This window comes from Spermophilus citellus (genome assembly GCF_964194105.1).
Source record: "Spermophilus citellus genome assembly, chromosome: 1".
Classification (NCBI taxonomy): domain Eukaryota; kingdom Metazoa; phylum Chordata; class Mammalia; order Rodentia; family Sciuridae; genus Spermophilus; species Spermophilus citellus.
Genome location: NC_138182.1, coordinates 181,516,108 through 181,539,964, shown reverse-complemented (window position 1 = coordinate 181,539,964; position 23,857 = coordinate 181,516,108). Strand labels below are relative to the sequence as shown.

At 52.4% G+C, this 23,857-nt stretch overlaps 1 protein-coding gene across 2 annotated transcripts in view; it reads left to right on the top strand.

The window, feature by feature from the left end:
* Positions 1–23,857, top strand: part of PPARGC1B (PPARG coactivator 1 beta) — a 106,197-nt gene that overhangs the window by 74,273 nt on the left and 8,067 nt on the right. The window contains exons 2-12 of one of the 2 annotated variants that reach the window (XR_014023197.1): positions 1,470–1,643; positions 7,646–7,858; positions 11,066–11,182; positions 12,727–13,867; positions 14,766–14,802; positions 15,264–15,328; positions 16,229–17,036; positions 18,729–18,757; positions 19,717–19,792; positions 21,781–21,902; positions 23,446–23,582. Coding sequence is in view for 1 of the 2 variants with exons in the window: in XM_081303375.1 (XP_081159501.1) it covers positions 1,470–1,643; positions 7,646–7,858; positions 11,066–11,182; positions 12,727–13,867; positions 14,766–14,802; positions 15,264–15,328; positions 16,229–17,036; positions 19,717–19,792; positions 21,781–21,902; positions 23,446–23,600 (2,908 nt within the window). In the remaining variant the exon portion in view is untranslated. Of the gene's footprint in view, positions 1–1,469; positions 1,644–7,645; positions 7,859–11,065; positions 11,183–12,726; positions 13,868–14,765; positions 14,803–15,263; positions 15,329–16,228; positions 17,037–18,728; positions 18,758–19,716; positions 19,793–21,780; positions 21,903–23,445; positions 23,601–23,857 lie in introns of those variants that run through there. The other variant, XM_081303375.1, reaches the window with a different exon arrangement.

Sequence of the window (23,857 nt, the reverse complement as noted above, 5' to 3'; positions counted from 1 at the left end):
TGGTGAAACACCTTTTTTTATCATCGTGGTTGTCGTCATCATTATTTGGTGTCATTACTTGTAGCTGACTTACTGAGCACCTACTGGAGCAGGCTGTAAGTTGCTCTTGGCTCCATAGGCAGTACTGCTGTTTCTGTCCCCATTCTGCAGATGAGGCAGTTGGGTTTCAGAGGGATGAAGGGACCTGCCCAGAGTCTCATGGCTGAGGAGGAGGAAATCTCGACTCAGATCTGCCGGGCCCGGGCAGCCCTCCTTGTCCCTGTGGTGTCCACTTCTGTGTCAGCCTCCCAGCAAGGCTGCTCTGAGTCTGCAGCCCTTCTGTGGGTGACAGTTAAACTTGGGAAATGGAGGGAGAAAGTATATTGCCCCTGATTCAGTAGGGCTGGTCCTCACCTGAGAATTTGCATTATTTCTGACATAGCAAGTTCCCAGGTGATGCTGATGTCACTGCTCCTGGGACCACCTGCTGTTACCAGAGTCCCACTGACCCCCTTGTCCCCACCCCCCACTGCCAGGCAGGTGTGTTTGGATATTTATTATGCTGCATAGAGCAATCTGTAGCTTGATTGTTGTTTCGTTCTGTTTATACGTGTGGGATTATATTCCTGTGGATATTCTACAACTTAGTCTTTTATTTGATTTATCTCGGAGATGATCCATAGATCTGCCTTATTCTCTACAGTGTTTCAGGATACAGGGGTGCTATGGTTTTATTTGCCTCTTGCCTTCTGAAATGGGTGGCCCTGTGTGTTTTAGATATCACAGATAACCCTCTAAAATCCCTGAGAACATGAGTGTTTCTCCAGAATCTGGTCATCATTCAATAATGTCAGCTATTATTGCTGCTATATTTTGTTTCCTCATTAGTATTGAGGATTGTTAGCTTTAAGAAGTTTTCTTGCAGGGGCTGGGGATGTGGCTCAAGCGGTAGCACGCTCGCCTGACATGCGCGGGGCGCTGGGTTCGATCTTCAGCACCACATAAAATAAAATAAAGATGTTGTGTCCACCAAAAACTGAAAAATAAATATTAAAAAATTCTCTCTTTTCTCTCTTTCTCTCTTCTCTCTCTCTCTCTCTCTCTCTCTCTCTCTTTAAAAAGAAGAAGTTTTCTTGAAGGTGGGGGCAGCTGTATAAAGGAGTAACTCTGTTTATAGGCTCTAGTCAAGTTTTCAACAAAACAGTTTCAGTAAAAGGAAAGAGGCGCCGTGTGGGCAGGGCTTGAGGGATGTGTAGGAGTGCAGAGGAGGAGGAGCGAGAGCCCCAGGGAGGTTGTACCCCCAGGCCTGGCTTAGCTACTGGTAGATTTGATGATTGTGAGGGGTGGGGTGGATCTTAATAGTTTTGGGACATTTGGCAAAATCTGGCCATGGTCAAGGGTCCGGGTTGGCAGCATCCTGTGTAGGAAGGCCCTGCGTGGGTCAAGCTGTGCTCAGCTCTGATCTGTCTTTTTCCTTCCTGTCTCCGCAGGGTGGGGGTTCTGGGGAGGAGCAACTCTGCGCTGACTTTCCTGAGCTCGACCTCTCCCAGCTGGACGCCAGCGACTTTGACTCTGCCACCTGCTTTGGAGAGCTGCAGTGGTGCCCGGAGACCTCTGAGACTGAGCCCAGTCAGTACAGCCCCGACGACTGCGAGCTCTTCCAGGTAGGCCCTCCCAGCCTCACCAGCCCACCACAGTGCCAGCACTCCTGTCTGCCCCCAAGGTCCTTGGCCCTGCTGCATTACCTTCTATACCCTCTCATGCCAAGAGTCTCCTACTCACCCAGTCTCTTGAGACCTTGTTTCCTCTGGATCTGCACCTGACTTGGGCCAGTTCTCACCCACTTATCTGGCCTGTGTTGTCACTTCCATAAAGTAAGGGCTAGAGCCGGGCACCGTGGTGCTCGTCTGTAATCCCAATGGCTTACATTGGGAGGATGAGGCAGGCATATCATGAGTTCAAAGCCAGCCTCAGCAACTTAGTGAGTCCCTAAGCAACTTAGCAAGACCCTATCTCTAAATAAAAAAATGTAAAAAGGGCTGGGGATATGGCTCAGAAGTTAAGCGCCCCCTGGGTTCAATCCCTGGTACAAAAAAAGAAAGTAACGGTTGGGGTAACCTGTCCCTCTATACCTCCCAGAGTCATACCCTCTGGGGCTGGGGGCTCCAAAATCTGTTTCCTACATTGTCCCATTGAACCCCCATGAAGCAGCGCCATTATTTTCCAGATAGGGAAACTGAGGCTTGGAGAGTTAAGTCAGTAGCTGAACTTGACTCAAACCCAGTCTGCCTTCTGAGCCAGGACGTTCTGAGAAGGACTCACATTTCTTGAGCACCTGTTCTGTGGTAGGACTGCCCTGTGTATATATTAACTCATTTAATTCTCCTGACAACTCTCAATTGTAAATACAGCTGTCCCCATCTTCCAGGTGGGGCCTACAGTGGCACTGGCACTGCGTACGCTTAACAAAAGGCAGTGCCAAGAACCACTGTGCATAGACCTCTCAACCCTGAGGGCACACGGTGGTTGATCTCCTAGGTGGAAGAATATGTGGCCTGGGACAAAGCAAGCTCTGTGTGCGTGGGTGTGGGGGTGAGGCATGGAGGGCAGGGGATGAAATAGGCCGGGCCCTGTTGAAGCTGGGTGCTGGCTTCCTTCTGATTCATTCTTTTCTTTAAATTTTCTCCCCCTTAAAGACTGGGGAATGGAGATGTGGCTGTCTGTGCCTGTGTGGCAACTTGACCACACCTTGTGCCACAGGCCCTACTTGTGTGCCACACGCCATCTCAGGTGGTCCTCCTGATAGATTTTATCAGTCCTTCTAGAAAGGATCACGCAACTCCCTGTGTGTCAGGCACCGTGTCCATCAGTGGACTTCACGGGCTGGCAGAAGACATTTCTCCAGACCAGGAAACAGCTGCAGTCACTTGTGACAGGGAACTAGAGGAAATGAGCCCAGGAATAGAAAAGGTTCTGCAGGCTGGTGGTCAGGAAAGGCCTCCCAAGGAAGAGAAGGAGGCAGCCACGTGAAGGTCAAAGGGCAGGAGAGGTAGGCAGGGCCTGACCGCACAGTCTTGTGCACCAGGCCAAGAGTCTGGATTTTCCCTGATGCTGTTCTAGCTGTAAGTTTTTATAGGTGAGAAAAGTGAAGTTCAATGATATGAAGGAACTTCCCCAAAGTCACACAGTAGGAAGGATCAGGGAGAAGGCTAAAATCAAGCAGCCCATACCATCACTGCTACACTGAACCCCTTTGCCACGCCGGGTGAGGAGTCAGCAGGATTGGGCCGAGGTCCTGGCTCCATCCGGGGCCTCCGTTTTCTTCTCTGAACACCAAGGATGCGGGCCTCCCTGTGTGGCTCCTTCCCTCTTTAGGAGGCCAACTTCTGAAAATGCTTTCGGGTTGCGCGGAGCTGATGCGTAGAGCATGTTGACTGCTTCCTGAGACAGTCCTCACCTAGACAGGGCTGGCCCCCCTACTCCTCCTGGCCAGACTCCCCAGCGGTCTCTGTTGTAGTCCTACTATTGCATGGAATGGCTTCAGACCCAAGTGAGCCTGGCATAGCCCCTGGACCCCAGCTCAGTGAGGAAGATGGTCCTCCCAGCTGGCAGAGCTCTGCCCAAGGCCGGCTCTGTCCATTTCTCACCTGTGCACCTGCTGTGCATTTGATTGTGTGCGTAGGGCCCGCCCTCACCCCCACGAAGCCGTCATACTCTGTGGGGTCTGTGTCCATACTGTGGGTCATGTCCTGGGCATTGCACGCTGTCAGGGCCTACTACATGGTCATCCAGTGAACACACCCTTTGACTCCTGGCTCTAGAGTTGCCTCCTCCTGAAGCAGCTGGGCAGTGGCTTCCTCTGTGGGTGACCAGCTAGTACACATGTGTCTTCAGACCGTGGGGCAATGTGATCTTCATCTGGGGCTCTCACACACTGACTCGATTGTAGCGTTTTTTCTTTCCTGCCACAGGTCAGACACAACCAGTATCAAAACCTTGAATGGGCTGGGGCTGGCGCTCAGCCATAGAGCACTTGCCTAGGTTTTCAATTCTCAGTACCACATGTAAATAGATAAAATAAAGGTCTATCAACAACTAAATATATATATTTATTTATTTTAAGCCAAACCAAACCAAACAAAAAGCCTTGAGCTGGGATCCGGGGGCCCCCTGAGACGAGTGGGAATCACCGCGCCTGGCTGCCTGCGTCCGAGCTGTGTTCTAACAATTGAGTGGCACTATTGCTATGGAAACAGTCTGGGAAGGTGAAGAACAAGCTACAGTTATAAAGATTGACAACCTTTTGGGGGCAGGGACATTGTGTTCCATTTCTCTGTGTGCCTCAGGGTTCTTAGGGCTGAAGCACAAGGGCACTTGGTAACTGTTTCTAGATGAAGCAGGTGTTGGACCATTCTGTGCTGAGTGACCTTGGGCAGGTAGCACCCTTTGGTGGGCCTCTGTTTTCTCATGTGTTCGTGAAGAGGAAACATGGACTGGATCAGTAGCTTTTAATCTGTTGGGGACAAAGGAGAGTCCCTGAGTTCTTTTAGACTCTGATGAGATTCATGGACCTTCCCCCAGAAAAATGGGGGAGAGGTAAATCTGAGTTTCTTGGCCTCAGTGAAAGGCCCTGGATAGTGGAGGATCTCCAGGTGTTCTTTTAGCCCTGACAGCCCAACGGCTGCTCTGAGCCATTCCTTCAAGCCACTCTAGTTTCCCAGTGAAGCATTTCCCTCACATGTCTCGAAGGCTCCTTTTCCTCCAGCTTGAGATCAGCTCAGGAAGGCTGGGGGTGGGGCTGGGTCTATTAATATCCTTCCTCAGCTGATTAACTCTCCATTAATTTGCACTCGGCTTCTAAGCGGAGCAGGGGGAGCTGAGCTAATGGGCCCAGGGAAAAAAGAAGAGGGTGGCCAGCTCCCTGGGATGTGTTAACTTAGGGTGCCTATGGGATGGCCTAGTCTGGAGGGAGCTGGGCTGGCCTGGCAGGTGTGGCCTTTCTTCCCAGCTGACTCTGCGCCTCTAGCCCCACCGGCCTGTTCCCAAGCTGAGCAGTCTTGGGGAGTGGGCGTTCATTAGTCATTTTTATTTTCACCTAACCTGGTTGGTGCTTCTTGAGGTCTCTGCCATTTCCTACTCATTTCTGCTCTGGGCCTGGCACTTGGAAAACCATTGTTAGCGCTCTAAGTTCCAGGTTCTCATCCTTGACCCCATCCCTGACTTGCTTAATGACCTTGACAGATCTGTTTCCTGGGGTCTCAGGCCCCTCCAGCCCAAAGAGTAGCAGCTAGGTTGTCTCAGGAGCACCGACCACGATTGATTAGTAGTTGTAGCCTGGAGCCCTGTGTCAAGAGAGAAACTGGCATGGAAGCCACCAGCACCACAGTCACCTAGTAATATGGTGCCACGTGTTTGAAACGCCTGGTCACTACATCACCCTGAGCCCTTTCAGCTCTGATCTATGTGATAATTCACAATAATTCTGGGCCATTTACTGCAGTTCCTGGGAAAGAGTGGGAATTCTCATCCCATCCAGCACTGGTGATGTCATTTCTGGATGGCTTCCCTCTAGACGCTGGCCTCTGAGACACGGAAGAACCCAGTCTCCCGCCATTGTTCATTGTTCGGTTCATTCATTCCTTCATTCAACAACCTGGCTGTTCCCTAACGGCTGCTAGGGCACAGAGCTAGATGCTGTCGTCACCACTCCAGGCTTGGCCTGCCTGGAGCCCTGCAGGGGACACCAGCAGGGGCCATATCTTGCCATTCTGTGGGAAAGGGAATGAGATTTAGAGGTGGGGAACAATCTGATCAGGGTTACCCTGTCAGTGGCAGAGCCCTGTGTGACCAGCTCCAAACATGGCCACTGGGCCCCGAGTTCCCAGATCTTAACTCACCGTCAGATGGGACAAATTGTTCTGGGAACCCAACACTGGGCGTCTGGCCCGAGTGCCTGGGAGGCTGGCAGGTAGGGCATGGGGGCAGCCAGGTGAGCCTTCATTACATGCCAGAGCCACAGTCTCTGGGCCCCTAGCCCCAGGGCTGAGCCGAGCTGGCCACGTCAAGTTCTTCTTTTGACCCTTCTTTTATTCTTAGCTCTGTTCTAAAAATTACAAATGCGTTTGTTCTCTCCCCGTGTCCCCCCTTCCAGTTACTCAGCTGCTGCTCTGGCTGCAAGGCTTGGAACAGATTTAGTGCAGCCAAAAGGCCGTCACGAGATGTGTATTTCAGATGAACTTCCTGAGGAAGGGATAAACAGCCTGACCCGGGGTGGGAACGCGTGCTGCGGGAGGCATCATGTGACAGCATGTGCTTCTGCCAGGACAGGCTTGGGAAGCAGGGGTTCCCGACTGAGGCCCCCATGGCTTACCTGGAAGCAATGTGATCTCTGCTCCCACCTCTGGCCCCGGGCTGGGCTGCACATGCTCACCCTCAGAGATCAGAGCAGAAAAGGAAACACTTCTGTTCACCTGTGTGGGGGGCCCTGGGTCCAGGACCTGGCTCTGCCCCACATTTGCTGGGTTGCCCTTGACAGGTTTCTGAAATGCCGGGAGCCAGTTTCCTCCCCTGGAAAATGAAGGTTAGAAAGTGCTGCCCTCATTGAGGCTTCTGCACTGGCTTTCCCCTCTGCCCAGGTCTTCTTTCCTAAGCTCTTTGCCTGTCTTTTGAGCCTAAGTTTGTTAGCTGTACAGAGAGGGCTCCTGTGGCCCGCCTAAATAGCCCGCAGCCTTGGCCACATTCTTTATTTCCATTATAGCGTCCTTTTATTTTCCTAACGGCTTTTCCCACGTTCTAAAATGATCTTGATTCTTTCCTGGTTTTCCTCTACTCTCCTTTGGAGGGTAAGCGCAGGGAGGGTAGGGGCTGTATTACCAGTGTACCAGTGTCCAGCACAAAGCTGGGTGCAGAGTAGACATGTGGTAGGGGAGGGAAGGTGGGGGAATCGTCACCACCCCGCCCCCCACCCCGTTGTCATGAGCATAGACATGGGAGCATGGCGGTATAGTCATCATGGCAGCAGAAGCCGTAGAGAGTGCTTGTTTTGTGCCAGGAACTGTTTTGGAAGCATCTTACCTATATTAACTTATCTGGTCCCCAACAAGAACCTCTTGGAGTAGGAACTGTTCCCCATTTGACAGGGGAGGAAACTGACTTGCCCAGGGGCCCACTGTTGTTAAGTGTGGACCCTGGGATTCACCCAGAGCTCCTGACCACCATACCCACCCCTTCACCCAGCGTGAGCAAGGACAGCAAGCCCTGGGGTCCCCCAGGGAAAGAAATGGTAGCTGCTTTCTTGTTGAACTGCTTATCATTGTCACTGTTGAGCTCTGAACTTCACCCTGCCTGGGCCCCAGGGTCCTGGTGTCTGGGGCCTGCACTGAGCCCCTGCTCTTCATGTTTAGAGCAGCCTCACTCAGGTGGACAGACTTCTGCCCCCCGTCTCCCACTCCAGAGCAGATCCCTTTCCATTCCCACCTACTGCCTGCTGACAAAATTCTGTGATCCTTGGAGTCGGCGACTCATTTACTGGGCATCTGCTGTCCTAGGAATCTGAGCAGATCTGATGGGGCACAGGGAGGGGAGGGTTGGCAAGAGGAGGGTGGTGGTCCAGCAGGGTGAGCAGCTATGTCCCAGGTGACTGACCCTCTCTACCACTTCCTTCCAGATCGACAGTGAGAATGAGGCCCTCCTGGCCGCGCTCACCAAGACCCTGGACGACATCCCTGAAGATGACGTGGGGCTGGCTGCCTTCCCGGTCCTGGATGGAGGAGATGCACCATGCTGCCCCGCAGCTTCGCCCGCCCCCTTGTCTGCACCCCCCAGCCCCGCTAGGGAGAGGCCCCCAGCCCCAGCCTTGGACGTGGATGAGCTCTCGCTGGTGAGAACCTGTTTCCAGCTGAGACAGTGGTGGAGGCTGCCATTTGGATCTGTCTGCAGGGGTGGGAGTGCAAAGCACCAGTCCAACCCAACCTGGGTCCCTGTGCATCACGGTGACGTGGTTTCCAGAGGAGGGCCTGGACTGGAGGTGGGAGGCCTCTCTGGGTCTCACCTTTCCCTCCTGTGCAGTGGGACTAGGCTTCGTCTGCATTCTATAGGCTCCTTGGGATTTCAAAGACTGACCTTAGTCCTATGTTAAATCCTTGAAATTGCATGCAAACATTTTCCTAAAGATTATGTACACATGGTAAACATCCAGGCAGGAAGTGTGGACAGTTAAAAGCAAAACCTCCTCAGCCCTCTCACAATTGCTTTGTCCTTCCCCAGAGGTAACCATGGTTACCGATCTGTTATGTGACTTTCCTCTTCACCTAATTTTTTTTTCTTTTTACTACAAAAGGAAGCCTGCTCCTCTATCATTCTGCACCTTACTTTCTCACTTAACATGTGTCTTGGGAACTCTTCCAAATGAACGTATGGAGCTGTGCTGTCCCTCTTGTGGCTGTATAGTGTTCCTGGTTGAGGATGTGTTACATCTGTTTAACCATGTCCCTGCAGATGGATATTTATATTCCTTTAACTCCACCATTGTCCCCAATAGTGCTGCAGTCATATGTAGGCCTTTGCCCCAGGTAAATGGATAAATTCCTAGAAACAGATCCCCTAGGTCCGTGGATAGGGAATTTTTCAGTTTAGACAGATCTTTCCAGATTACCCGTCAAAGAGATAATGCCAATTTACACTCCCACCAGCACGTTAAATGCCTTCTGTGAGAGTGTCTGAGGAGTGTCGGAATGTGTACTTGGAAGAGCAGCTTCCTGGGGAGAAGATGTCAGCTTTGATCAGATTTTCAAAGGGTCTGGACCTCGTGGGTTACTGCCGGGGCTGCCCTCCACTCAGGCTGAGTCATGCTGCCTGTCTTGGGCTCTTCCCTCACGTTGGATCTGTGGCTCCTGGGGGCCAATGAGGCACAGCTAGAAAACCAGAACCTGTCAGAGCTGGAAGGGTTCTTAGGTCTCAGGGAGTTGGAGCTGGAAAGGTCCTTGGTGACCACCAAGCCCAACTCTGAGGCTGACTTCACTCAAGGTCAAGCAGAAAGTTGGTGCACCAGCGAAGACTAGAACCCAGGTCTTCTGACTCTTGGTTGAAGGTACTCTGTCTTCTCTCTTTTGGGTCTTTAAGGTCCTCAAAGCAGTGGGAAATATTTAGTAAGTACCTACTATGTGCTGACACAGAATATTTCCAATCTCACATCATGGCTTCTGCTAATGGGACCCTGCATCCTTCCAGAATGGAGTTAAACTGCCTGAGTGTGAATCCCATCCCTGCCAATCAGTGCTTGTGGTTCCCTGAGGCACACAGCCTCCCTAAGCCTCTCTGACTCAGTTTCCTGACCCATGCGGGTTGGATGATAGTTCCATCTCAAAGGCTATTAGGAGACTATACAGCAGGTATTATATAGGGAGTATTTAGAACAGTACCTGGCATATATGCTTGCTCAGTAGACATTAGCTAATTCATAGTCCTGGCACAACCCTTGGAAGTAACAAGAATCCTCAGTGCCATTTCTTAAAGAGGCAAAGAGCGACCCCTGCTGGTCAAAGGTGGTTTCCTGGCCAAGTCTCCATCTGCCTTTACCCCACACTCTGAGCACTTCTGTTATAGACGCTTCTAGGCTCACGCTTCTAGGAACCAAACTCACTGTCTAGGCCCTCAGTATACTGCCAGTTCTAGAAAGGCCCAATGAAGTCATCCAGACCCCAGGTCTTGTCCTGGATCCCAGAATATCCACCCATGGACTTCGAAGGATCCATGGACCTCTGCATGTCTGTGTTTTCCGAGGTCAGCAGTTTCTGTTATATTCTGAGAGTCAAAAAGAAGGTTCTGGTCCATTCATTTTGCCTCCCTGTCCTTGGTATGCCAAGGGTCTTTTCCAATCCAAAGTCAGAGAGTCACAGGCCTGAGTGTGGTTTGGGGTATAGCAAGATCCATGGGCTCCTCAGGAGGCCCAGCCTTTGGTGTTCGCTGGGTGCTTTGGGGGCATGTCCCCCAGGATGTAAAATTCCATCACATTTCTTGCCTAGTTCTCAGCTCTGATGGATCCTGGGCAGAACCTGCAGATGTGCTCAGCTTCTGTTCTCTCAGCTTGGATGCATTGTGCGCCTGCCCACGGGGCTCAGAAGCAGGGGAGTTCAACAATCTTTGTAGGAAAAAAAAACCTGGAACAAAAGTCTAACGAGCTAACTGTAACATTATTCCACCTGTGTAAAAATATCTGAGTGGGTTGGAGGTGACATATCCATGTGTATTCTTGTATGATCAGTGCCACCATCTCCGGGATAGGGTCACAAGAAAGTAGTTAGTGGCACTTGCCTCCGAGAAGGAGAAAGGGACCTTGGGCAGGAGGAAGACTCTTTATGTGTATGCATGTGTGTGTAGAACCCTGAAGTGCTCTACCACTGAGCCACATCCTCAGTTATTTTTATTTATTTATTTTTTGTTTGTTTGTTTGTTTTGAGGCAGGATCTCATTAATTTGCCGAGGCTGGCTTCCAAATTTTTGATCCTCCTGCCTCAGCCTCCTGAGTCACTGGGATTTCAGGCATGAGCCACTGCACCCTGCTAGGAGGAAGCCTTTCTTTTAATTTTCCATTTTAGTGTTTGTGATATTTATAAGTATTACTTACATAATCAAAGAAATTAAATTTTTAAAGGTAGTGTGAATGAACAAAAGGGAAATCAGCTGGAATCTCACATCAGAGAATCATTTTGGTACCTAATCTCCCAGATTTTGTGTGTGTGTGTGTGTGCGCGCGCGCGCGCACGCTCGCGTGCATGTGTGTGTCTAGTGCAAGTGTATGCAGATTGCCTGGTACTGTTTTAACAGCAGGATGGGTAGGCATTACCCGTGATATGTTTGGGTTTCTCAAAGTCATTGCTAAGCTCTTGGGTTGGTGATTCTGAAAGGACTTACAAGATAGTGGGACATTTGTATGTGTTTAGGATCACTAGCCAATCAACTTCCTCTACTTACTGTATTGGGAGCATCATTCTAGACTGTCACATGCTCTCCCCGTAGTCTGGTGATGGATCAGGGCATGGTCAGCCTTGGGGCTGGCCATGCATCTCTCCCTCTGCTTCTCCCCCAGTTGCAGAAGCTTCTCCTGGCTACATCTTCCCCGACATCAAGCTCTGACATCCAGAAGGAGGGGACCACCTGGCGCCAGGCCAGCCTCAGGTCTAGAAGTCAGCGGTCTTGTGTCAAGGTATTTCTGCACCTGCCCAGAAGTCTACCTGAGATCCCAGGCGGCCTCTTAGGGCACCACCGTCACCGCTGGCTAGGGATGGCAGGTTCGGTCCCCAGCAGCCTCTCTTGCTGCTGCTCACATAGACCTTGCAGAGTGCGCTCCTGGAAGGAGTGCTGGGCTTTGACATGCCTCCGTGCGTCAGGCACTGATAGACATTAACACAGGTTAGAGCTGACCAAGGAAGTTGCGGCCAGCATGGGGCTCAGGTTCTAATAGGGTGACAGACCAAAGTAGGATCATCCTCAGAGGTGAAGGCTACAGTCAACAGAGCACTAGGATTTCTTTCCTGGGAAGCCATTGGAGAGTTTGGTGCTCTGAACTCCAAGGGCTAAAGCATGTCCCCTTTCTTTCTTGGTCCTCATTGTACAAGCCTAAGGAGGAGGGGTTCCTGCTCCTCAAAGCCACATTCACTCTTCTGCCCCCTGCCCCTGCACACTCCTCTAGGGGACAGCTGCACATGGTTCTGCACTCTAGAAGCAGAATCAGGTGCCTGCCTGACAGGGGTGCAGTGTGGGAGCCTCTCCCCTTGCTGGTGTTCCCAGGGGGCAGGCCCCTGTCCCTGCGCTACCTCCCAAAGGCCTACCCTCTTGTGTGTTTCATTTTTCAAGGGGCAGCAACCAAGCCCCTCTATGAGCCAGTGCTGCCCTTTGCAGGGCTGGGAGGCCCAGCAGAAAGAGGGACAGCTGACAGCCATTGTTAGAAAGCCCCAGCAAAACCACAAGTGGGCCTGGGAGGGAAGTGGACGGTGAGGGGGGCAGAGAAGGCTTGAGTGACGTCAGCTGGTGCTAGATTACAGAGGACCTCAGATACCTGCCCAAGGAGCCTCCCCTTATCCTTTGGGCTCTCGGAAGCTGCTAAATTGTTTTCTTTTTATAACAACTTTATTCGAGTGCCATTTGTACGTCATGAAAGCCCCCTGTTTGTTGTTTTTGTTTTGTTTTTGAGTGGGAATCGCACTGGGTTGCCCAGGCTGGGCTCAAGTGATCATCCCACCTCAGCCCCCAGAGTGTTGGAAAGCCACCTATTTAAAAAGAACGATTCTATGATTTTTAGTAATTCTGTAGGCTTGGGCAGTCATGACCATGGTCCAGTTTTAGAACATACCCATCATCCCAGAATGCTTCCCGACATCCCTGTTTATTGCGAATCCTTCCCACAGCCCACCCCAGGCGGCCACCAATCCACTTCCTGGCCCTATTGCTGATGGGTGTGGGGTGGGGATGTGGGATGCTCACAGCAGGCCTTGGGTACATCTGGCAGGGTCTGCAAGGGCCAAATTCCATGGCTGGGAGACATGTTAGGGGCTGGGTATTCTTTCATTCTTTACCAACCAAATATGGCTGGGTTCCAGGCTCTGGGCTGAAGGCAGGAAATGGAGGGAAGGAAACCTAGCTATTTCCATGATGCAGCGCAAGACATTGGGCCAGCTCTGGCCGTGGGGATATGGGGCAGAGGGAGTAGTGTGTCCCTCCCTCCTCACTCTGGCCTCTTTCTCATTCTAGACGGACAGCACCCAGGATAAGAAGGCCCCCATGCAGCGGTCTCCCAACAGGAGTTGTGCAGAACTGCATAAGCACCTCACCTCGGTGCCGTCCTGCTCCCAGGCAAAAGCCTCCTCCCCCGGCAGGGGACTGCAGCCAGCACTGCCCCCGAGTCCCCAGCTCCTTGCCAAGAAGGAGGAGGAGCCAGGGGAGGATTGTCTGAGTCCCCAGCCAGCTCCAGCCTCTCCCCGGGACTCCCTGGCACCGGGCAGGGCGAGCCCCAGTGCCCAGGTTCCCCAGGAGGACGTGCAGGCCATGGTGCAGCTCATTCGATACATGCACACCTACTGCCTCCCTCAGAGGAAGCTGCCCCCACAGGCCCCAGAGCCACCCCCCCAGCCATGCAGCAGCCCCTCCAGGGTCAGGCCCCGGCACCCCTCCAAAGCCTCCTGGGCTGAGTTCTCCATCCTGCGGGAACTCTTGGCTCAAGATGTCCTCTGCGATGTCAGCAAACCCTACCGCCTGGCCACGCCTGTCTATGCCTCCCTCACTCCCCGGCCGAGGCCCAGGCCCCCCAAGGACAACCAGGCCTCCCCCGCTCACCCTTCCCCGGTGGAGGAGGTGAGGGTGGCGGCTTCCCCCAAGAACACTGGGCCCAGGCCAAGCCTGCGCCCGCTGCGCCTGGAGGTGAAGGGGGACGTTAGCCGCTCTACCCGGCGGCTGCAGCAGGAGGAAGAAGAGGAGGAGGAAGAAGAAGAAAAAGAAGAGGAGGAAGAGGAAGAAGAGGAGGAGGAGGAGGAGGAGTGGGGCAGGAAGAGGCCGGGCCGAGGCCTGCCGTGGGCCAGGCTGGGGAAGAAGCTGGAGAGCTCTGTGTGCCCAGTGCGCCGCTCCCGGAGACTGAACCCCGAGCTGGGCCCCTGGCTGACATTTACTGATGAGTTGCTGGTCTCCTCAGAGCCCCAAGGTGCTCTGCCTTCGCTATGCCTGGCTCCCAAGGCCTATGACATGGAAGGAGAGCTGGGCAGCCCCACAGACGAGGACAATGGTCAAGACCAGCAGCTCCTACGAGGACCCCAGATCTCTGCCCTGGAGAGCCCCTGTGAGAGTGGGTGTGGGGACACGGATGAGGACCCCAGCTGCCCGCGTATTCCTTCCAAAGGTGGTAAGCGTCAGTGGTCTACAAGAGAGGGGCAGGGTGGATGTGGCCCTGGAGCCCCCTTGCTCAAGTCCCCAACCCCATGTGGCAGGTCCCTTTCCCTCTCTGGATTTCTTCCCACTTTCCTGTCTGTACACTGGGCTTTTGGGGCAGACTTTCAGGAAGACACCAGTACACCTCTGAGTTTTTCCTCACGCGTGGTCAAGGTACTGCTTAAAGAACAGGGAGCAAGATGCTGGCCTTCCTGGGGCCTGTTTCAGTGATGGGTACAGGCAATCCAAAAGTAAACAGAAAGGAGGATGATCACAAATTGTGGTAGGTGCCCGAAGAAGACTGACCAGGGCTGATGTGGCAGAGATGTGTCCGTAAGTTCAGCTCCACAGTGGAGTTGAATTTTAAATGCTAATGACAGTGGTGATTGTCATCTATTGGGTACTTCCCATGCCAGGCACTGGTCTGAAATGTGACACAGATCTCCCCTTTGATTTCTCCAAGAAACCTGTGTGGTAGGCATGGTGATCATCTCCATTTGAAGACACAGAAAGTGAGGCCCAGAGCTGGGTAGTGATACGCCCTGAGCAGGACTGTCCAGAACCCACACGGGTAGGGCGGTCTGAGCTCTTTGCCACTGTGCTACTCAGTGGCCAGAAGGGGTTGACCTTGTGCCTATCTACTCTTTCTGTAGAGTCAAGGTGATGGGCCTGCCAAGACCCCGGGATGGAGGTGGACTTGAGCTATTCCTGTCCTTCCTTAACATGGCCACGGTGTTTGGGTCACCTGCCCAAAGGGCTTTTGTGCTTGCCCCGCCCCTGGAAATTTGAGGTCTCTGGAGGGGAAACGTCTGCTCTTAATGCCATGTTAGGGAAGCTCATTTTGCTTTTTTTTTTTTTTGTCTTATTTTCAGACTCTCCCAGGTGCCTCATGCTGGCCTTGTCACAAAGGTAGATTTTTAGAAATTATTGGTATATTATTCTGTGAGCTTTTGTCTTGTTGGACTTGTGTGTTGGGGAGGGGTTCATCAGGCCATTTCATAAGCTGCCCTCCCCAGGACGCTGCAAAGAGTGCTTTTCTCCCAAGGGAAAAGCTGATAATGCCGTGTGACTTGGGGCAAGTTCCATTCCCCCTCTGTACCTCAGTGGCCCCATCTGTCAAAATAAGGAGGCCAACCTTGTCCTCTCCTCACCCTCCAGCAAACCTTGCCTGAGTTTCCTAAAAGCAACTTGAACTCCTCCAACAGCCAGGGTAGGGTCCCCCAGCAAATTCTCCCAGTGCCCCACTCCCCTTCCATGGCAGCAGAACCAGGATCCATCTTAGTATCTCCTCACCCCCCCTCAAATGCTCAAGGCAGTGGGAGCCTGCTACTGACCGCCATTTTCCTTTCTGTCTTCCCTGCCCCCATCAGTGACCCTCCTTTTGGCAAGAAGAGCTTTGAGCAGACCTTGACAGTGGAGCTTTGTGGCACGGCAGGTGAGCAGGGGGCGTAGCTGGTGGAGTGCCTTTGGGGGCGTGGCAAGACTCCTGGCCATGCATGTCCCACATCCTCCTCCTTCCCTGGAGGAGCCCGCAGTCTTGTGAGGGACAGACTCACGCCCTGTCAAGCGCTGTTTGATGTGCTTTTATTTCATAAAAGCTTTGACAGCACAGGAGGGTCAGGGCTGGGCAGAGTGCAGGGCAAGGGGCATGAGTTGCCTTCAAGGATGAATGGACATTGGAAAGACAAAGGGGAAGGGTGTGCCTGGCAAGAGACTCAGCCAGGCAGAGGGGTGGAGGTGTGGAGGAGTGGAATTCCCAGGGCACACCGGAGATGCTGGTCACCTGGTTTTTCTAAGTGGTAGAGGGCAGGTCAGGAAAAGCAGCCACAAAAGGGCTAAAATGCAGAGGTGTCTGGTCTTGACCCTGTAGGCCTTCAGGAGCTCCAGAGAGGAGGAGCTGGGCAAGTTCCTCTGGTGCATTGGGGAGAACAGAAGCCAGGGTCAGGTGCAGGAGTAGCAAGAACACGATGGTAGTCAGATCCAGGTGGGCAGTTTTGCCCATGCAGCCTGCCCTGATGCATGCTGGGAGACACCTGGAGCAGGCCCCTTTGGATGATGGGAGGTGGAACAGGAAAAGCTTTCTGATGACTTGGGGGCTGTTGCTACCATTACCAACCCACAGAAGGGACAGCACACTCGTTTTGTCACATGCCAACTCCACAGAATTGAAGCAGTAGTGCAGGATCAGTTAGTAAGGCCTACCCTCTGTCCGTGGGGGTGGCACATAGCCACTTCTTTGCCATCCTAAATCCCAAATTCCAAATTAAGGTTTGGGATTTGTTCCTTGGAGAAGGAAGCTGCCTTCACTGCATGTGTTTCTCCCCTTGCTGGGCAGGACTCACCCCACCCACCACACCCCCATACAAGCCCACCGAGGAGGACCCCTTCAAGCCGGACATCAAGCACAGCCTGGGCCAAGACACAGCCCCCAGCACCCCCGCCCCTGAGGCTCTCCAGCTCACGGCCACCACAGGGCCTGCCCACAAGCTGCCCAAGAAGCACCCAGAGCGCAGCGAGCTTCTGTCCCACCTGCGGCATGCCACGGCCCAGCCAGCCTCCCAGGCTGGCCAGAAGCGCCCCTTCTCCTGTTCCTTTGGAGACCATGATTACTGCCAGGTGCTCAGGCCAGAGGGCACTATGCAGAGGAAGGTGCTGAGGTCCTGGGAGCCATCTGGGGTCCATCTTGAGGACTGGCCCCAGCAAGGTGCCTCCTCAAAGGCTGAAATGCAGGCCTCTAGGAAGGAGGAAGCCCGAAGCTGTGAGGCCAGCGCCCCGCCCAAGGACAGCGCTCAGCTGAGAGACCACGAGATCCGCGCCAGCCTCACCAAGCACTTTGGGCTGCTGGAGACGGCTCTGGAGGACGAAGACTTGGCTTCGTGCAAGAGTCCTGAATATGACACGGTCTTTGAGGACAGCAGCAGCAGCAGTGGTGAGAGCAGCTTCCTCCTAGAGGAGGAAGATGAGGAGAGGGAGGAGGAGGACGATGAAGAAGAGGACTCAGGGGTCAGCCCCCCTCGCTCTGACCACTGCCCCTACCAGAGCCCACCCAGCAAGGCCAGTCGGCAGCTCTGTTCCAGAAGCCGCTCTAGCTCTGGCTCCTCATCCTGCCGCTCCTGGTCACCAGCCACCCGGAGGAACTTCAGGTAAGGCTGGACGACCTCGGGAGGGGCAGTGGACAGCCGAGGGCTCCCTTCCCCAGGGTGCCAGAGGAGGAAGGAGATGTGGGAAAAGTCCTCTGATACTAGGGCTGCATCTCCTGGTGTGGCTGTGTGCTGGTCAGAGGTCCTGAAGATAGCCCCCTCTTGGGTGAGTTGTGGTGTGTTCCTGGAGGCAAGCAAAGCCTGGCATGTGGCACTCAGGTGTGTTCCAGATCTCTTGGCCATTCATGGCCTTGTCTCAATGAAATTGCTCCTATTCTATTTTCTGCTTCTGTATTTGTCAAATGGATAGGTTTTCTGCAAATGTTCACAGGCCCATATAGTTTAAAACCTATATAACATTAACACGTAAAAGAAGGGTTAATGTAGCTATTGCTGGGTGTGGTGGTGCATGCCTGCAATCCCAGTGGCTCAGGAGGCTGAGGCAAGAGGATTGGAAGTTCAAGGCCAGCCTGGGCAACTTAGCAAGATCCTGTCTCAAAAAATAAAAAGGACTGGGGATATATAGCTCAGTGGTAGAGTGCTCTTGGGCTCAATCTCCAATATCACAAGGAAAAAAATAATTAGTGTTCTGAAAAATACCTGGATTAAAGCAGTGATGAGCTTTATTCCCATTTCTTGGTCCTGCTAAACTGTGCATTGCTTCCTGACTTCAGCATGGGCCGCCCCTCTAAAAGCCCAGTGGAGAGACTACGCGTCATGAGCTTGTTTGCTCACACCATCTTTGTGCACTGAACCAGACAAGAGAGGGAACCAGTCCAAAAGTCAGCTGGGGAGCTAGGCAGAGAGCATGGAGGCTTGGCACATTTGGAGGAACTGGCTGCTCTCTGATTCATCCTGGGCAGGGGTGTGGGCAGTCAGTGCCCTTCCTGCCTCTGTGCCGAAGGTGTGCCTGAGAGGCCACTAGGCGGTGTTCCTGGGTCCAAGCAGCAGAATCACCTGGAGGGTTTAAGGCGCTGCTTTGGAAGCTCCACCAAGTATCTGAATCTGTGGGGGAGGAGAATTTGCATTTCTAACCAGTTCCCAGGTAATGATGACATTGCCAAAGTGCCATCCTCTGAGATCAGAATTCAGGTCATATAGATGTACCTTTTCTTAGAAAAAGTCAGCTTTATAATTGCACATTTATACCCATGGCTCTTAATTGTTTGAACATCTCCTTAAAGCAAAGGCCTTTCTCCCCATTAAATTGCGCATAAACATCAATTTTAGGGATTCGTGGACTCCCCACAAAACCAACATTAAGAAGCCCTAAATCATCTGTTCCTGAAAATGAGTTCCCTAGCACTTTCTCTAATCAGCCCTTTTCCGTACTAAGGCGGGAGACATGGGTCCCAGTTGTCTTCCAGCAGACCTCTCTGAGGATGTCTTTCTGGGCATCTCAGTTCCTGCTCAGGTGCTGGGCAGGGCTGGGTACCTGACAAGCCTGGCAAACTCGTACTTGGCCTTCTCCAGCCCCACTATCTTCACCATTACCCAGTCTCAGGCAATAAGCAGCATGTCAAGGCTAGTTTAATAGCATAAATTGAACTCCACAACACCTTCCAGACACTCTTAGCCCTTTAGGTGGGGAATGTTGACCAATTCTGTTGCAAATGAGTGGTGACCAGTTATTCTATAGCACTTTTTTTTATGGATACAATATCTTTGTTTATTTTGTTTTTATGTGGCGCTGAGGATCGAATCCAGTGCCTCACATGTACAAGGCAAGTGCTCCACCACTGAGCCACAACCCCAGCCCTATTCTATAGCACTTTAAAATTTGCAAATCACATACCTCTTACCCTATTTGAGCCTCACAGATGCATGTGGAGGGCCTAGCTGCTTTTTATCCTCATTTTATAGATGAGGTAGCTAAGGCTTAGAAAGGTTAAATTAAAAAAAAAACTGAGCAAGTGTTTATTGTAGTTCCTGGGTGAAGCATTTATGTGCATTTTTAAAAAATTTAATCCTCACCAATGACCAAGGAGGAGGTGGACTCAATTGATTATCCCTATTTTATAGATAAAGAAGTAGAGCTGAGAGGGCTTAAGTGACTGGTCCAAGGCCACCCAGCAGCAGGCGATGGAGCCCAGCCCTAACACTGGCTATTTGAGCCAGTGTTCTTATCCTCTAAGTTCTGTTCTCAAGGACTCAGACTGGAGTAGGGAAGAGTGGGGAGGGCTGCAGTATGTGGATGATAAGCCCCAGAGCTCAGCCAAACACAGGGAGCTGGGAAGGACAAGTGGGGAGCTGTTCCTGGCTGGGGCACCAATCAGTAGAGAGCATTGGTTCTGGAGCCAGAATATCTCCTCACTCAGACCTCTCCCCTTTTTAGCCTTAGGCAAATCCCATCCTGAACCTGAGGCTTTGGTGTTTTATCTGGAAAACATGCTTCATAGGATTTTTGGCCCTTTCCACCCCTAATGGCAGAGAAAGGCAAGGCACAGAAGGGCGGGGTCATAATTAGTGCCCCAGTGGTCCAGGTATCTAGGCCTAGAGGCCAGCGCAAGACCCTGGGCTCTCATCGCCCGGGGGAAGCTGGACTTCTGGTGGACCCTAGAGAAGTCCTTGCCCCGCCCCCAGAAGCTCCGCCTCCCAGCAGCCCCGCCCCCAGGAACCCCGTGCCCCGCCCATCCGGCTCCTTCTGGAGAGTGAGTGCCTCTGCTTTGCTTTTCACTGACAGATGTGAGAGCAGAGGGCCGTGTTCAGACGGAACCCCAAGCATCCGGCATGCCAGGAAGCGGCGGGAAAAGGCCATTGTAAGTGATCTGGGGCCCCCCGAGCCCCGAGCCCCCAGGGTGGCTAGCAGGCGTGAGAGCGCTGGCCGCTCAGCCTTCAACCCCTGCCTTTGGACTAAGGGACTGTGGCCCGCAGAACACAGTTTTTTCTCCTCATTTGAATATCACCAGGGTCACCTAAGGCTATTAAAAGTGGCAACCAGGGAGAGTTCAGCCAATAGGCTGGACATGAGGTACACAGTTGGTGGCGATTTAGAGCTTAGCTTCAGGGGTCTTGAGGAGGCCAAGAGGAGAGGTGGAGTAGTGGGGAGCAGAACCAGGCTGACCATGTCACAAGCCAGCCCTGCCACCACCCTCTGTGTGACCTTGGACAGGTCCTAATCTTCCTTGAGCCTCAGTTTTGTCATCTGCACATGAGGATGCTGGGCTTGGTGCTTCCTAAGGTTTTTCCCAACTTAATCAGAGCGAAAAGACCAAGACAGCCTTCCCCCCCTCTACCCACCTCCCTGATCCTCTCCCAGAATTTGTCCCCAGGCTGTGAAGGATCCATCAGTAGCCTGCAGTGGGGAGCTATAGCCAGCCAGCTGTGTGGTACCACTAGAGAGGAGGGAGGGAAAGTAGGACAGAAATGCAAAAGGACAGATGACTCCCACTGGATGCTGTGCTTCAGGGAGCAGGGTACACACGAGAGCTGCATGCCCCAGAGGTGCACAGCTGTCTGCAAGCAGTGCTTACAACCACAGCTGAGCATGGCATCTTCTCTAGCCCATGATTGACAAACCTCCCCTGCTTGACAAGCCTCTGTCTTGACAAGCCTAGTGCCAGCCTATGCTTTGGGCAATAACAACATGTAAAACAGACAAGGGCCCCCTCATCACATGGTTGGGGCAGAAGGGAAAGACAATAGACTTGTAAATGAAGGAGAAAACAATGGAATTAAGGATTGGGATAAACACTGTGAAATTAACATCGTGTCTAAAATGTCTGAAATTTACAGTCCTGTTTGGACTGTTGAGAGCATGGGTGGTTGGGGAGAAGGGGTCTCATGGAGCCGGGCCTGGGGACGTGAAAAGGGGCAACCAGCAAAACTCTGGAGCAGAATGTTTGGGTGGGGGCAGGAAAGGGCTTTAAGCATGCAAGAAGCCTCCAGAAGGCTGGGAGGAGGGGCTTTCTCTAGAGAATTGCACGAAGGCACATCATGGTATGAGGCTTACAGTTCCTGTGACCATTGTCACGATTCTGCTGTGGAGCCCAGGCCTGCTTTTCTTTCTTGCCATCTGGACACTATGGGTGCCCAGGTGGGGTGGCTAGAGGAGTGCTGAGTATGGCCTATTCCTGGAGAAATACAGTGTGTCCGAACCACACTCTGCTCTTTTGCCTACAGGAGCACAGGTGTCCATGCAATGACTTCAACCAGATCAAATCACAGATCTTAAGGGAAAGAGGGAGATTGCAGCCTGAGCTTCCCCACCCACTCCTTCTGCCAGGCTGTTCTGAGCACCTTCTGGCATAGCACCAAGCTCTCCTAGAGGTGACCTCTCTGTCACAACGTCTGTTCTGCAGCTTCAACCACCTTACCCTGCAGGGAAAATCAAAGACAATGGTGGCTGTCATAGCCCTGACGCCCCCTTCCTTCCAGCCCGCTGTGACCCCTGCAAACTACCTGGCTCTTAACTCATTCTTAGTGTCCTGTGGTTCCACCCAGCTTCTCCCTGTCACACTCCAAACACAAGCGAGAAGGCACCTAATGTGCAATTCAGTTGAGGGTGATAAGTCCCCTCCCTCCCAGCCAGCCTCTCCTGGCTGCCTTCATGTGTACAGTTGCTCCCTCTGGAGGCCACTTCCCTCCATACGCCACAGCCCCTGCTCCATACAAGGGCAGGTCCTCTGGTGTTGTCCTCTCTCTGATTCTAGCTGGTGTTGCTGCTCAGCCAGGCATAGACAGGGATGAGGAGACTATGGGAGCAGTGACCATGACCGAGTCCCTCTGTGTCCCCCTTCTCGAACAGGGTGAAGGCCGTGTAGTATACGTTCGAAATCTCTCCAGTGACATGAGCTCCCGAGAGCTGAAGAAGCGCTTCGAGGTGTTTGGCGAGATTGTAGAGTGTCAGGTGCTGACAAGAAGTAAGAGGTGAGTCAAGACAAGCAGGTCAGGCTCAGGTCCCCATCCAGGGCCGGGTGCATAGAAGGCACCTGAGAAGGTCTGTGTGTAACAAATGCAACAAAATCCAACCTTAGCCTGCAGCAGTGGTCATGCAGCCAGTAATGGCTGAGGGTTTACTACGCGTCAGGCAGTCCCCATGTGTTCCTTTGTCTAACCTTTGAATGCGCATGACAGGCATGCTTATTCTTTCTGTTGCACTCCTTCTGGGGGCACTCAGACAAGTTAACTGAGCAGCACCTTCCTGGAAAAAACAAAACTGGAACCCATGTGTCATAGTGCAGGGCAACAGCCTTTGGCAGCTGAAAGACACACTTGCACAGGGGCCTTGCCCTGCCTGGTCCTGATGCCACTCACACCACTTCCTTCCTCTGCAGTAGAAATACTGGGCCTTCTTTCTGCAGGCAGCTCTGGTTTTTCCTCATTCACTTGGGAAACAGTGTTTCGTCTGTCAGGGAAACTGCAAAAAGAACAGGCTGCCTATGAATGTACAATTGAGATGTCAAAACTATCAGTTTTGAAATTTTTCTAAATTATCTCCCATTACGCCTGCAAACTAAGTTATTAGCATTTTTAAATTGTGACTTAAAAATAATAATGAGTGCCTGGTGTGGTGGCAAGTGCCTGTCATGCCAGCAGTTTGGGAGGTTGAGGCAGGAGAATTGCAAGTTGGAGACCAGTCTCAGCAACTTAATGAGACCCTGTCTCAATTCTCACCTGGATTGAATCCCTGGTACCAACAAAATAAATAAAAATAATGAAGAACGTCAATAATAAAACCGTTTCTTACTGATGTGGTAGCACACACCTGTAATCCTAGTAACTCTGGAAGGGAGATTTCGAGTTCCAGATTAACTTTAGTAACTTAGCAAGGTCCTGCCTCAAAATTAAAAAATAAAGAGGGCTGGGATGTTACTCCGTGGGAAGGCACCCCTGGGTTCAATCCCCAGTATCAAAGAAAATAGTTTCTTGGGTAACAGTCAGTCACACGTTTCATGTCCATTAGATGGCTTGAAAAAACAGCAAATAAGTGCTAGTGAGGATGTGGAGAAGTCGGGCCCCTTAGTTACTGTGGGTGGCAATGGCACAGTAGTAGGATGGTACAGGTCAGGGGCAGGGACAGCAAGAGTGGGAGATGCAGGGAGTGCCTGGAGCACTGACCTTAACCTTGGGAGGCCTGGGTTGAATCCCTGCTCTGTCGCTTGCCTTGAGTAGCTCCTTGAATCCAGCAAGTGATTTCCTTATGATAAGGTGCAGATGACACGCCTTACAGGGTCACCTAAAGAGCCAAACACGTGCCTCACACCTGACCCCACAAACATTCAACCAATGACCTCATCTTCTCATTATCATGTAGCAGACATCAGCCCAGCAAACGTCATCTTCTCTGACTAGGGGGCTGGGTGATGTGGGCAGCAGATCCTTGTGGCTTTCTTTTTTTCTTGTATTACGTGCTCTGACAATGTCTACCAAGCCAGCCTGGACACACGGTCCCCTTGTCTTTTCCCCCCAGAGGCGAGAAGTACGGCTTCATCACCTACCGGTGTTCTGAGCATGCAGCCCTCTCCCTGAGAAATGGCGCTGCCCTGAGCAAGCGCAATGAGCCCTCCTTCCAGCTGAGCTCCGGGGGGCTCCGGCACTTCTGCTGGCCCAGGTACACTGACTATGGTAAGTACCTTGCCACATTTGGTAAGACCCAGAGCATCAGGGGCAACGACTTCCTCTAATGATACCCAGACCTAATGCCCCTTCTAGACGTGGCTCCGTGCCCAAGCCCTGTGTGCTGACTGGTATAACTGCAGCCCTTGACCTATTACCATGTTGTTTTTCTTCTGGTTTCTGGCCCACTGGGTCCTGTCCTGTGACTTGCACTAAGGACTGTCGAGTCTCCCTTGGCCTCTGGGAACCCTGGCTTTGCTGGCCCT